Source organism: Podarcis bocagei (assembly GCF_964188305.1).
Source record: "Podarcis bocagei genome assembly, chromosome: 9".
Classification (NCBI taxonomy): domain Eukaryota; kingdom Metazoa; phylum Chordata; class Lepidosauria; order Squamata; family Lacertidae; genus Podarcis; species Podarcis bocagei.
Genome location: NC_138134.1, coordinates 78,855,588 through 78,871,100, shown reverse-complemented (window position 1 = coordinate 78,871,100; position 15,513 = coordinate 78,855,588). Strand labels below are relative to the sequence as shown.

The 15,513-nt window shown below is 44.3% G+C and overlaps 1 protein-coding gene across 1 annotated transcript in view; it reads right to left on the bottom strand.

The window, feature by feature from the left end:
• Window positions 1-15,513, bottom strand: part of ATP6V1B1 (ATPase H+ transporting V1 subunit B1) — a 75,907-nt gene that overhangs the window by 38,109 nt on the left and 22,285 nt on the right. Inside the window, exons 2-3 of the mRNA XM_081207147.1 lie at window positions 13,550-13,605; window positions 1,921-2,019 (exon numbers count right to left, since the gene is read on the bottom strand). Of these exons, the coding sequence (XP_081063273.1) occupies window positions 1,921-2,019; window positions 13,550-13,605 (155 nt within the window). The remainder of the gene's footprint in view (window positions 1-1,920; window positions 2,020-13,549; window positions 13,606-15,513) is intronic.

Here is a 15,513-nt window from a genome sequence, read left to right as displayed (position 1 = left end):
AATGGTAATGGGAACCACTGTGGTTCAGTGGCTAGACTACTGGGAGAGAGCAGGGTTCAAATCCCCGCACAGCCATGATGCTCACTGGACGAGCTTGGGCCAGGCACTGCCTCCCAGCCTAGCCTACACCACAGGGTTTTTGTGGGAATTACCGTATTTTTCGCTCCATCAGACGCACCTGACCATAAGACGCACCTAGCTTTTAGAGGAGGAAAACGAGAGAAAAAAAATATTCTGAACGAAACAGTGGATGTATGATTTTTGTTGTTCATGCTGTGGCCACAGACATGATATATGATTTGACGCTGAGTTTGGGGTAGGCCAGTGCAAAAATCCTGAGGATCCATGTGGATCCGTGCTTTGTAACCACGTTTTTGCACCATTGCGGCCCCACACAACAGTGGGTGCGTGATTTTTTGCTGCAGGCTGTAGCCATGGACATGCTATGTGATCTGATGGTGAATTTGGGGTGACCCAATGCAAAAATCCTGAGGTTCCATGGGCTTTTACCTCCCCCCTCCCAGGCAGTCTTGTCCCTTATCTCTCTTCTGATCCGACTGATCAGCTGTTTCCTTTCAACACTCCCTTCCCTCTTGTTTGCCTTAGTGTCTTTTCCTTAGCTGGCGCAGTTTTTTGCTCCTCCTTTTCTTCTAATTTCTCTCCTTATTGCTTTAGTCTTCCTCTTTCCCCCCTTTGCAAGTTTGCTGTCTTTACCTCCCCTCTTCCAGGCAGCCTCCCTTATCCCTAGCGTCCCTTATCTCTCTCCCCGATCGGCAAATGATCTGCGGCTTTGTTTCAACACCCACTTCCCTCTTTCAAAAAAAAAAAAAAAAAGCAAGCATGATCTGCTTTTCTCCCCTGGGTAATTCGGCTCCAGGGACCACCATTCGCCCCATAAGACACACAGACATTCCCCCTTACTTTTTAGGAAGAAAAAGGTGCATCTTTTGGAGTGAAAAATACGGTAAATGAGGATGTGGGAGAATTCAACTCTCCTTCCTTGGATGTTTTTAAGCAGAGGTTGGGTGGCCCTCTATCATGGACGCTGTAGCTGAGATTCCTCCATTGCAGGGGGTTGGACTAGATGGCCATTGGGGTCCCTTCCAACTCTCCAGTTCTATGGTCCTCTGATTCTGTGTACAGCACCTTGTGCTTCTTAGAGAAAAGGTGGGGTATAAATGCAAAGCGACCCACCGGGATTAAATTCACGGCATGTAATGCCTTAAGAGAGAATATTATGAAAATGATGTATAGGTGGTACATGACTCCAGTCAAGCTTGCAAAAATCTATCACTTGCCCGATAATAAATGTTGGAAATGTAAAGAAACTGAAGGTACATTCTTTCACCTTTGGTGGACATGCCCAAGGATTAAGGCTTTCTGGGAAATGATCTATAATGAAATGAAAAAGGTATTTAAATATACCTTCCTGAAGAAACCAGAGGCCTTTCTCCTGGGCATAGTTGGCCAATCGGTGTTAAAGAAGGATAGAACTTTCTTTATGTATGCTACAGCAGCAGCAAGAATTCTTATCGCAAAGCACTGGAAGACACAAGATTTACCCACTCTGGAAGAATGGCAAATGCAATTAATGGACTACATGGAAATGGCGGAAATGACTGGCAGAATCCGAGACCAGGGAGAAGAGTCGGTGGAAGAAGATTGGAGGAAATTTAAAACTTATTTACAGAAACATTGTAAAATTTTTGAATGTTGATGACGTTGAAATGAATTGAAGCTCCATCCCCTCCAATGAAAATAAGGATGTCCTAAGGAAAAGTGGGACATCCTGGGATCAAATCAGAAACCGGGACGTCTTCTCTAAATCAGGGACGTCCCTGGTAAACAGGGACACTTGGAGGCTCTGGTTCAAACCGAGTCCCACTGAGACACGGGGTCAACAGAGTCGTTCTCACCCACCTGGATAATGGCTTTGGAGCCGGATACTTCCAGCACTTGGCCGCTTCGCTGCGTGCCGTTTGGGAGAGTGAAGTTGACAATCTCTGCATACTGGGCAAACTGCAAGGAGAGAGAAGCAAGGCAAAGGTTAGATCAGGGCTCTGGTGGGATTGTAATATAATCAAAAAAAATTGGGAAATGATATATAATGAATTGAAGAAAACGTTCCACTTAACATTTGTTAAAAGACCTGAAGCATTTTTGTTAGGGATTGCAGGGAAAGACCTGCCAAAAAAGCTGAAAAATATTTTCATGTATGTGACAATGGCCGCAAGAGTCCTAATAGCACAAGGATGGAAGACTGAAGAAATTCCAACCAAAGAATCATGGCAAGAGAAACTGATGGATTATGCAGAATTGGCAAAATTGACACATAAGCTATGGAACAAGGATAACTGTGACTTGAAAGATGAATGGGAACCCTTTACAAAATATTTGAAGACGCAACAAAGTGAATTGGACTCCTTGGCAGGTTTTGAATAAACACTCACAAACTCTTTATTTACAAAAATCAGTTAGATAATTTTTTATACAATTTTGTAACATGCAGAGAATAGCTTTTACAGAGAAACCAAAGATTGGAACTGAGGGAAGTCGGGGTGGGGTGGGGTGGGGGTTTGTATGGGAGGGTGGGGGGAGGGATGGAGGAAAATGGGGGTGGGGGGTAGGGAACTGAGGTATCTAACCATAGCCTGCATTTTTATCAAGGCTTATAGTTTGATTAGGGTCTGTATTTTAAAATGAGCTTAAAGATTTTCAAATGTTATGCCAGGCAGAAGACCAACTGCCTAAGTACTTTGGCAAGATGTTTATCCTCCTGGACAAGGGGGCCCCCTGATTTATAGCAGAAAACAATTCTCAAAGTCGTAAAAAAAAGGAATTACAGGCTAAGACCAAGGTTACACTGACCCTACATAATTAATAGTTGGTAAACAGTAAAATAAAACCATGTGCCTTAAACTTGAGCCATATCTTCTAAGGTTAAAGGCCAAGAGTAAATGGAAAAGAAAACAACTGGCTGAGAAGGGAAGTGTAAATAGAAGAAGAGACTTTTATTTTGAGGCTGTAAACTGGTCCATCCTTTCCTTTGAGAAGGTTTATTCTTCTAAAAAGCTATCTATGATAATGTATGAAATATGCTGGCTTAAATGTAATTATGCAAAGGATCTAGAAAGAAAGAAATGTTAAATTCTTATTTCATAGAGTCATATTGCTGTAGGAGACCAGAGGGGCAGATGAGCCCAGCCCCCTGCCAGACAGGAGACGCCATCGAGCACTCCAGACATATGGTTGTCAGGCCATTGTTTAAAGACCTCCAAAAAGGAGATATTTCATTGATGATGCATGAGAATGTGAACCCAAGATCCCTGACATCTGTCTAAGATAAAAATTTAAAACTATTAACCATCTGTTTTGGAGGGCAATAGGGCAAGGAGGGCAAGAGGTGAGCTGGTAATTAAGGTTCCTTGTTGAGACAAATGTAAGATATATGACTACTTATTTGTCATTTATAGATAGAAGAATATATAGCTTTTTGTATCCCATAAAAGGCAATAGGAAATGGGTGTATCTTTTAGGATTGGTTATAGCAATCAGCCAATAGGAAATTCAACCAGGCTGATTGGACAGAGGCAGCCAAAGGAGGAGCAAGGGGCCTGGGCTGAGGGAATATAAGTGCTGGCCATAATGGCAGGAGACCAGGCCAGAGCTTGGTAACCATATACCACTGTGCCTCTCATTTATTTGTCTGACAAATAAATTATTATTTTAATTTCTCTATTGCTGCGTTGAATATTTCATTCCAGCTAAGCGTTAACCACAAGCAGGCTGCTACAGAACCACCAAAGATGACATGTTTTTGGGAAATATTTTTTTTTGAAAAAAAGGTTAGAGCAGGGGTCAGCAAACTTACTGTGCCTCGGGCCGGTGTCTCCAGCGCCGATTGCGCGGCGGGCTAGAAGGTGGGTGAGCGCGTGCCCTTACGCATGCGCACATGCTATTTCCGGCGCACTTCCGGGTCAAAGAGCACCGGAAATCGCTTGTGCGCCTGTGCACGGGCCTCCTCCGACCTGGATGTGCACCGGAAATAACGCTTGTGCATGCGCAAATAACACTTGTGCATACACAAATAATGCTCGCGCATGTGCACAAGTTATTTCCGGTACTCCTCTGACCCAGAAGTGGGCAGCCGCACAGCGCAGCGCTGGTAAGAGCAGGCGGCATTGCTGCGGGCCGGATAAATGAGTCCCTTGGGCCTTATCCTGCCCGTGGGCCTTAGTTTGGGGACCCCTGGGTTAGAGGAACGGCAGGAGCAACGCAGCTGCCAGGAAGACCCAAAGATGGTAGCAGGGGGGTCATCCTAGTGCAGGCATAGGCAAACTCGGCCCTCCAGACGTTTTGTGACTACAACTCCCATCATCCCTAGCTGGCAGGACCAGTGGTCAGGGATGATGGGAGTTGTAGTCCCGGAACATCTGGAGGGCCGAGTTTGCCTATGCCTGTCCTAGTGAAATGATGCTTCCATAGGAGGAGCCTGCAGGATCAAGCCAGTGGCCCACCTAGTCTAGCCTCCTGTTCCCACAGTGGCCAGACAGATGCCTGTAGGAAACCTGCAAGCAGGATTCGAACACAGCTCTCCCCTCCTGCAGTTTCTAGCTACTGGGATTCAGAAGCATTGCTTCTTCCAGCCGTGGAAGCAGAGCAGAGCCATCCTGACTATTAGCCCATCGATAGCCCTCTCCTCTTCCATGAATTTGTCTGATTCTCTTTTAAAGCCATCCAAGTTACTGGTCATCACTGCCTCATGTGGGAGGAGGTTCCATAGGTTAACTATGCATAGACTGACTGCCGAGGCAGGATGAAGGAAACAAGGGCGAAGATGTGAAGCAGTGGCTCCTCTAGTGATTTTAAGGCACAAACAAGCTCTGGAGCTCTTTTCATAGACTTGGAAGGGACCACGAGGGTCATCTAGTCCAACCCCGTGCAAGGCAGGGATCTTTTGCCAAACGTGAGACTTGAACCCAAGACAAGAGATTACGAGTCCCATGGTCTCCCAACTGAGCTGTCCCATGCTCCAGATCGATGTTTTAACGGAGACCGACTTCAATCACGTTGCGGATTTTGTTGTTGTTGTTGCAAAGCATTCGGAATGACAGGAGGGCCGCATACTTTAAACAAACAGGTTGCAATATTTTAAAGAAATGCACTGACGCCCTCAAGGAATAGTCAGAGCACTTCACCCGATGGCGCTCACAAGCCAGCCATGAAGGTGGAAGCCATCCCGTTGGCCCAGGCTATCTGAAGGACCACATTCGTGTCCGTCCCCCCACCTGCCTGGGCTCAGAGCTCTTCAGGGGAGGCCTTGCTCTCAGTCCTGCCACCCTCACAGGCACACCTGGTGGGGACGCCGGACAGAGCCTTATTGGTGGTGGCTCCCAGACATTGGAATTCCTTCCCTAGAGAAGCCAGCAAGACTCCTACTTTGCAGTCCTTCCTCCGGCAGGTGAGGACCATTTTATTCCAACAGGCCTTTGGGAACTGACAGTTCGTTTGTTTTTAAAAAAGAAAAGGGCTTTTTAATAATGCTGTGCTGTCTTTTAACAGATCCATTTTTATATTGTTTTCATTCTGCGTAGTTTAATTACTCTTTCACTATTATCTTTCGTAAGGTTTAGATATCGTGCTGTTTTAATTTGCGTAAGGTGCCTTGAGTCCCTGTCACGAGAAAAGGCAGGGTATAAATAAATAAACCTAGACAGCATCTTAAAAAGCAGAGGCATCACCTTGCCCACAAAGGTCCGTATAGTTAAAGCTATGGTTTCCCCAGTAGTGAGTTATGGAAGTGAGAGCTGGACCATAAAGAAGGCTGATCGCCGAAGAATTGATGCTTTTGAATTCTGGTGCTGGAGGAGACTCTTGAGAGTCCCATGGACTGCAAGAAGATCCAACCTCTCCATTCAGAAGGAAATCAGCCCTGAGTGCTCACTGGAAGGACAGATCCTGAAGCTGAGGCTCCAAGACTTTGGCCACCCCATGAGAAGAGAAGACTCCCTGGAAAAGACCCTGATGGAAGGCACAAGGAGAAGGGGACGACAAAGGATGAGATGGTTGGACAGTGTTCTCGAAGCTACCAGCATGAGTTTGACCAAATTGCAGGAGGCAGTGGAAGACAGGAGTGCCTGACGTGCTCTGGTCTATGGTCACGAAGAGGCGGACACGACTAAACAACTCAACAACAACAACAAAATAAATATAATATTGATGATAGTTATTGAGACTTTGCCCCTAAAACCAATTACTCAGTGGTATAGTGCACTGGGACTTGGAGGGTTTTTTTGGCTTTAGCCACCCACAGACTGCGCCTTAATTCTTGGCATCTACTCACATCCCCAAGTTTAGTCTTGTCCTGCCCTCCTCCATCCTCCCAAATGTACCTCTTTTCTGCTGAGCCTGTACTTTGGACTTTAAGCCTTGCCAACCAGCACAACGGAGGGGGAAAACCTCTGTGATCCGGCTCTTTAATTGATCTTATTAATCCCCCTTCCTGCACCTATCAGGATGAAAGGGCCGCATAGAAACGGTGTATTGTGCTGGGCACGGCCCCACAAAGCTTCAATTCATCACTGCTTGAATTTGGAATGCGGGTTTTTTAATTGGCCGTATCATAGCTCACTTGGAGACCTGTCAACTGGGCAGGGAGTGCCAGAAATTAGGTCCTTTCTACATTCCTACTGTTCCTCACTTGGGGACTAAACAGATTTGTTGGAAAGTAAGCCCCTTTGATTTTAATGGAACTTATTTCCAAGTAAGCCTGCTCACCTGCCACCCACTACGACCCTTTGTGGCTGCCAGTGGATAATAATAATAATAATAATAATAATAATAATAATAATAATAATATATTTATACCCCACCCATCTGGCTAAGTCTCCCCAGCCACTCTGGGCAGCTTCCGCTCAAGTGTTAAAAATAATACAGCATTAAATATTAAAAACTTCCCTAAACAGGGCTGCCTTCAGATGTCTTTTAAAGAGAAGATAGCTTCTTATTTCCTTCACATCTGAAGGGAGGGCGTTCCACAGGGCGGGTGCCACCACCGAGAAGGCCCTCTGCCTGGTTCCCTGTAACCTCACTTCTTGCAATGAGGGAACCGCCAGAAGGCCCTCGGCGCTGGATCTCAGTGTCCGGGCTGAACGGTTAGAAGTTATGATGGCTCAGTGGAACTTCCATAGCCAGGGGCAATCTATCTTTGGACCCCAGGCACTGAGGACAAAGGAAAGGAGCAATTCATGCCCAGTTTTGCAGAGGCAGCTGGCTTGCTGTGGAAGGGAAATGCTTGACCATTTGGAACCCTCTGCCGGGCTCTTTTGACCAAAGAGCTTTTTAGCCGATAATGTAACTACAGTTGACAATAATTGTTCTGCCTGGCTTTTGGCTTGGAATCAACTTGATCCCCTCCCCCTCTTTCCTTTCTCCTTCTGTGATGGAACTCCTATTTGGGGACTTCCCTGGCTTTTTTCTGGCCCACGTAGGACCAGTCTAGATAGTTGGCCTTGGTGAAGACTTGACGTTTCCATCCCCAAAATTTTTTGATTTGAGTTTCCATTGAAATTAGGCTGCATTTTAATGTTGTATTTTAGTCTTGTTTTTAAGTTGCATTTTAATCAATTGTTTTTATACCTGGTGTTGTCCACCCTGAGCCTGGTCTTGGCTGGGGAGGGCGGGGTATAAATAAAACAACTTCTTCTTCTTCTTCTTCTTCTTCTTCTTCTTCTTCTTCTTCTTCTTCTTCTTCTTCTTCTTCTTCTTCTTCTTCCTCATGACCAATGACCACCTGCACATGAATGCCCCTTTCCTGGGCAAGGTGGTGGAGAGAGTGGCGGGCAGAGCAGTGGCAGGAGTTTCTGGAGGATAGGGGCCATCTGGATACCTTTCGAAGTGGGTTCAGGCAGAGTTTGTATGTAACCCGAGGTACCACTGTAGTGATGTATGGAAGTGAGAGCTGGGCCATAAAGAAGGCTGATCACCGAAGAATTGATGCTTTTGAATTCTGGTGCTGGAGGAGACTCTGGAGAGTCCCATGGACTGCAAGAAGATCAAACCTCTCCATTCTGAAGGAAATCAGCCCTGAGGGCTCACTGGAAGGACGGATCCTGAAGCTGAGGCTGCAAGACTTTGCCCACCTCATGAGAAGAGAAGACTCCCTGGAAAAGACCCTGATGTTGGGAAAGATGGAGGGCACAAGGAGAAGAGGATGACAGAGGACGAGATGGTGGGACAGTGTTCTCAAAGGTGCCAGCATGAGTTTGACCAAACTGCGGGAGGCGGTGGAAGACAGGAGTGCCTGGTGTGCTCTGGTCCATGGCTTCACACGACTAAACAACAACAACAGTTAAGCCTGGGTTGGGGTGGGAGGGAGCTATGTCTGAATTAGAAAACAAAAAGATTGAAATGCAAGCGAGGTAACAGTACAAACAAGAACCCAGATCTTCCAGTGGAAGAAATTTTGAGCAAAGTCCAGCATTGGATAGAGAAATCCCAAATTTGAATTAAAGTCAGAAAAATAAGCAACTGGGAGGACTTCTGTTATTTTTATCAGACTGCTGTGATTGCTATTCTTGTTAGATGTGATTTTTTGCAGTTGCATTTTTTGTACTTGTAAGCTTTTAGAATTGCTTTCAATGTTGTATTTTCGATTGCTCGGGTGAAGAGTGGGTAATTAATAAAATAAAAACTAAAAACAATGCACTGCTTATTATGGAATGTATTTATATAACAGTTTGAATTCTCCTGTGTTTTATGGATGTCATGTGATTGTATGGATATTATGCTATTTATTAATGTATTTCTGGTCCACGCTTCATTCGAAGTGATCCCAGAGCGAGGCACAGCAAATCAGCTTAAATATAGTTTAATGCACCTGCTTTAAGTTAAATTAAATACACCTGCTTGTATGGTATGTTTCTCTTATTATGTTACTATGTCGTAAACTGCCCTGTGGCATTTCGGTGAAGGGACGTGAATTAATTAATTAAGTAATTATAAAGAAACAAATCAGGACTCTGCATGTGCTCATTTACTTGTTTACACAGCTCATTGTTAAACTATGGAAATTGCTCCCATGAGAGATAAAGATGGGTTAATTATATCGATTTTGATTTCTCTCAGTTTCTTCCCCAGTTCTACGTTCAGTTCTTCACATAGCTCACTCGGTAGAGCAGAAGTCTCTTAATCTCAGGGTTGGGACTTTGAGCCCCACCTTGGGTCAAAGATTCCTGCATTGCAGGCGGTTGGACTAGATGGCCCTCAGGGTCCCTTCTGACTCTACCAATCTGTGATTTTTTGGTTTCCACATTCGTCCGTGAATTTTTGTTTAAACAAATCCTCGTGAAAATTCAGCAGCATTTCGGTGCAAATTTCTCGTAACGTACACATCTTTGCATAAAATCACCCCAATATGCACATTTCTGCAGCGCCATTGACCCTAAAATAATGCACCTCTGCATGTTATTTCTGGAAATACGTGTGTGTTGATATGCACACTGTACCATTGCAGAGACATTATGGTACATGTTGCTTAGCTGAAGAAATGCAGTGCAAAAAAACTGGAGAGGTGAGAATTTTGAAGGATGGCTCTGCTTCAGTTCACACATTGCTTAAATAGCTTTAAACAGCAAGCTAATGAAAACATCCTGTACAAATAAATATACAATAACATTAAGCAGTCTATGGATAAATCATAATAAAGCTTAAGAATAAGATGACAAAAATAAAGGCAAAAATAGTGCATCTCCAATGGACTCCAGCAACCACCCCATATAATTAAAGGTTTCCATTTGCCTGCTGTTTATGACAAATTATTTATTTATTAGCCATTTAATGACATTTATGTGCCGTTTGATTGTAGAAAACCTCAAAGCGGTTTGCAAAGAAGAATTTAAAATTTCTTATGTCTTGTAGGTTGGCTGTGGGTGGCACTGTGGGTAAAACCTCAGCGCCTAAGGCTTGCCGATCGCATGGTCGGCGGTTCGAATCCCCGCGGCGGGGTGAGCTCCCGTCGTTTGGTCCCAGCTCCTGCCCACCTAGCAGTTCGAAAGCACCCCTAAGTGCAAGTAGATAAATAGGTACCGCTTTATTGCGGGAAGGTAAACGGCGTTTCTGTGTGCTGCGCTGGTGTTGGCTCGCCAGAGCAGCTTCGTCACGCTGGCCACGTGACCCGGAAGTGTCTCGGACAGTGCTGGCCCCCGGCCTCTTAAGTGAGATGGGCGCACAACCCTAGAGTCGGACACGACTGGCCCGTACGGGCAGGGGTACCTTTACCTTTACCTTTATGTCTTGTAACCGTTTGCGAATTATATGCAAGCTTTTCAACCTGCTTTGAGCATGGAAAAGCAACATACAAATTGATGGTGATGATGATGATGATGATGATAATAATAATAATAATAATAATAATAATAATAATAATAATAATAATAATTTATTTATACCCCGCCCATCTGGCTGAGTTTCCCCAGCCACTCTGGGCGGCTTCCAATCAGTGTTAAAAACAGTACAGCGTTACATATTATAAAACTTCCCTGAACAGGGCTGCCTTAAGATGTCTTCTGAATGTCAGGTAATTATTTATCTCTTTGACATCTGATGGGAGGGCGTTCCAAAGGGCGGGCGCCACTACCGAGAAGGCCCTCTGCCTGGTTCCCTGTAGCCTCACTTCTCGCAATGAGGGAACCGCCAGAAGGCCCTCAGAGCTGGACCTCAGTGTCCGGGCAGAACGATGGGGGTGGAGACGCTCCTTCAGGTATATTTATGATGATAAATATGCAACATCCCCCCCATTTTTACCCCCCCCAATAATTAAGCTTTATCAAATCACCAGTTGGCCCAATAAAATGCAACTTTTCCTTCTCTTGATGAGGCATGGCTCTCTTTGGTCACTAGAGGTCAGTCTTTCAAACCAATGTGTTTTTTTGCCTTCTTAAAATACAGGTAAAGCCCAGATTGTGTCCAACAGACCTAGCTGACTACAGAAACCAGGCTTCCTTTTTTGGTGGGGAGGGGGGACAAAGGGGCTAGATTCCCACTTTATCCCAGTGGAAAATTCTTCTGCTCCCAGAGCTTAGCACCAGTAGGGTTTTAACCGATGGGGGGGGGTGTTCTCTGCAACATGCCATGGATGCATTTGTGGGGGGTTTTATACTGCACTCTCCGAACACAATTCCGCTTTGTTTGTTGTATTGCGAGGCTTTCCCGGTGTTATGACATTATTGCCCTCTGGAAGGGAAACCTGCGATCCATAGCTGGACAAAAATTAAACCAGAACACTTGCAGTTTAAAAGGATGCGGGATTTCATGCTGCCAAGGATGTTATTTTTGTTCCAAACATTGCAAATTTTGGATAAGATGGATTGTTTCAAGAAGTGGCAGAAGGATATTTCTAGATTTGTTTGGCAGGGCAAGAAGCCTCGAATAAAATTTAAGATACTAACTGATGCTAAAGAAAGAGGTGGATTTGCCCTGCCAGACCTTAAACTTTACTATGAATCAGCTGCTTTTTGCTGGCTGAGAGAATGGCTGATTCTTGAAAACACTGAAGTGTTGGATTTAGAAGGTTTTAACAATGTATTTGGTTGGCATGCATATTTGTGGTACGATAAGGTAAAAGTACATAAAGCATTTAAAAATCATATTGTTAGAAAATCATTGTTTAATGTTTGGATAAGATATAAGGATTTGTTAGGAAAAAAACCCCCAAGATGGTTGTCACCAATGGAAGCGAAGGCACAGAAAAAACTCAATATGGAGGCCAAATGGCCGAAATATTGGGAAATTCTGGAACAAGATGGAGAGAGAATAAAATTGCAGAGCTTTGAAAAATTGAAAAACAAAGTGTGAGATTGGCTCCATTATTATCAAATAATGGAGGCATACAAATGGGACAAAAAAGTTGGTTTCCTGGTGGAAAAATCAAAATTGGAAACAGAATTGTTAGATCCAAAAACCAAGAATTTGTCAAGAATGTATAACTTGCTGTTGAAATGGAACAATCAGGATGAAACGGTGAAATCAGCTATGATTAAATGGGCACAAGATGTTGGACATAACATAATGATGGCTGACTGGGAACGGTTATGGACCACAGGTATGAAATTTACGGCATGTAATGCCCTAAGAGAAAATAATGAAAATGATTTACAGGTGGTACATGACACCAGTTAAGCTTGAAAAAATCTATCATTTGCCCGATAATAAATGTTGGAAATGTAATGAGACCGAAGGTAAATTCTTTCACCTTTGGTGGACGTGCCCAAGGATTAAGACATTCTGGGAGATGATATATAATGAAATGAAAAAGGTATTTAAATATACATTCCTTAAGAAACCAGAGGCCTTTCTCCTGGGCATGGTTGGCCAATTGGTGTTAAAGAAGGATAGAACTTTTTTTATGTATGCAACAACAGCAGCAAGAATATTCATCGCGAAATATTGGAAGACACAAGATTTACCCACCAGGGAAGAATGGCAGATGAATGTTAGAAAAATGTTGGAATGAAGTTATATGGCTTTAGTAGAAATGTTACAAGGAATTAAGTATAAATAGATTAATAGAGCTTTAAAGGGAAAAATATGGTTAGAATGTGTTAAGACAATTATAGGATAGAAAACAGAGGAAGATGGAAAGGAATTGCTGAAATAATTAACAGAAGTGGAATACAAAAAGGGAGGTGTGAGGAGGTCGAGGAAATAAGGGAAAGAAAGATAAGATATTGAAATTGGATTGTGTTTTAAATGGTTTTTGTTTTCTTTTGTTTTGTTTGTTTCTTTTTTGTATTGTATTGTATGTTTTTTCTTTTTTGGTGTTTTGTAGTGTTGTGTTCAATTTGTTGGAAAACTAATAAATATTATTTAAAAAATAATAATAAAAGGATGCAGGATTTCAATAGTAACTTAGGGGTCACGCAGGGCTGGATTTAGGTTTGGTGAGGATGGGGCCCTTTCTATGTCCAGCTGTCCTTTGTCAACAACAAATTGTCGCTGGTTTTTGTTCTTGAATATATGCTATATGGAACGTGGATGGTGCTGTGGGTTAAACCACAGAGCCTTGGGATTGCCGATCAGAAGGTCGGCGGTTCGAATCCCTGCGACGGGGTGAGCTCCCATTGCTCGGTCCCTGCTTTTGCCAACCTAGCAGTTCAAAAGCACGTCAAAGTGCAAGTAGATAAATAGGTACCACTCCGAGGGAGCCGCCGTTTGTCCACAGACAGCTTTCCGGGTCATGTGGCCAGCATGACTAAACTGCTTCTGGTGCAACGGGATACCGTGATGGAAACCAGAGCGCACGGAAATGCCATTTACCTTCCCTTCAGAGCAGTACCTATTTATCTACTTGCACTGGCGTGCTTTCGAACTGCTAGGTTGGCAGGAGCTGGGACCAAGCAACGGGAGCTCACCCCGTAGCAGGGATTTGAACCACCGACCTTCCGATCAGCAAACCCAAGAGGCTCAGTGTTTTAGACCACAGTGCCACCTGCATCCCTAACATATCCATATATTTATTTCAAATGGCATTTGAAAGGCAAGGGTGTCATACCTTAACATTGTCCAGGACAACCAGCGGTCCATTCACGCCACTCACGGTCCAGTAGGCTGTGGAGAGAAAGTGGAGGAAGAGCGAATTATGGGGATGTCTGGAGAGGAAGGAAAACATGCACAGATTGGGGGGGGGGGAATAAAAAAAGTAGCTGTGTCAGGCAGCGGCGGAGCAAGCCAATCGGGCACCTGGGAGCGGCGCACCTGCTCTGAGCCAGCTGTGGGTGGGGCCAGTGTGGGAATGTTCAGGGATGCAGGAGAGGATATATTGTTTGATTATAGCCTTTCCAACTTGTGTTAACAAGTTCACAATTTAGCAGAGTAACATTCCCCTTTTTAAACTTGCAGCGGATGCGTTTGCTCAGGCTCGCTAAAGCCTCTATAATAACTGTTCTGGTATTTTCCCCTTATTCCCTCATAAAAGGTATGACATGACACAGTCTTCTATAAAAGTATTAAAAGGTTTACTCACACATCATTCTGTTCACAATCGGATCCCAGAAGGCAGACTTAGCTTAGAAAAGTAACATATACCTAGAAACTATCTCATAAGAAGACAGTCCCTTTGTCATCTCTTGGCTGGAAGCCAAGAGAGCATCTTTGGCTAAGCAGATGTTGCTTCTTTGATTAAAGTAGTCACAGAGAGAGAGATGGCTGCCCTGCCCTGCTTTTGTCGTTACCTGCACAGGTGAGGCCACGCCCACCTCTAATCACATGCAGAGGAAGTCTGTCCCAGCCCAGAAGGAAACAGGAAGTTGACCTGCTGGCTGGACAAACATTCCTCCCCATGTGGAAACATGTTCACTCCAGGAATGTTGTACTTGACTACTCTTGTGTTTCACATCCCACAGCCAGCTGCGGCAGAACGCACTGTGGGGTCTCCGAGGAATCTGCCTGCCTCCTCCCACTCGGCCACCCTACAACTGGTGGGGAGGCGGTGGGTGAACCTTTTGGGGTATTGTGGAGCCTACGGGTGCCCAAGCCACCGCATCACTCCCAGGAGAGATGTGTAGCTCGGGCACACTCCAGACCCCGCGGTGAGTGCTGCCCAGCATTTTGTCACCCCCCTCAATGGTGACACCTGTGGCGGCTCACCCCCACCACACACCCCCTTCCTCTGCCCCTGGTGTCAGGCACCATAGATTTCAGGAGGACTAGAATAAGGAGAATAAGGATGCATTATATGAGAATAAAAAAAAGTAAGCATTAGGGAGCACTACAGAGGTCCAGCTCCAAGGGCCTTCTGGTGGTTCCCTCCCTACGAGAAGTGAGGTTACAGGGAACCAGGCAGAGGGCCTTTTTGGTGGTGGCGCCCGCCCTGTGGAATGCACTCCCATCAGATGTCAAGGAAATAAACAACTATCTGACTTTTAGAAGACATTTTTTAATGTACTTTAAATCTTTTGCTGGAAGCCTCCCAGAGTGGCTGTTATTATAGCCCTGTTTAGGGAAGCTTTTAATGTTTGAAGTTTCATTCTGTTTAATATTCTGTTGGGAGCTACCCGGATGGGTGGGGTATAACAATAATAATAATAATAATAATAATAATAATAATAATAATAATAATAATAGCAGCACTGAATAGGTAAGTTCAGAGGACAGAGGAGCTTTGCATTTTGCATGAATGTACATAGGACTTTCTGGGAAATGAGAAAAATGATTAAAATGACTTTTACGAAAAGAAACAGAAGCTTTTCTTTTAGGTATAATCCTTGGAGAAGTACTCAGCGAGCAGAAAAAAATTCTTCAAGTCTGCTACCACGGCTGCTCAAAGGATTTACGCCCAAAGATGGAAGGAAGGAACAGTTCCGACAAAGGAAGATTGGCAACTAAAATCCATGGAGTGCGAAGAAATGGCGAGACTCACCGGAAGAATAAGAAATCAAGCAGAGAGGCTTTTAAAAATTGAATGGGGGAAATGTATTGATTATTTGAAGATAAATTGTAAACAAATTCAAACATTAG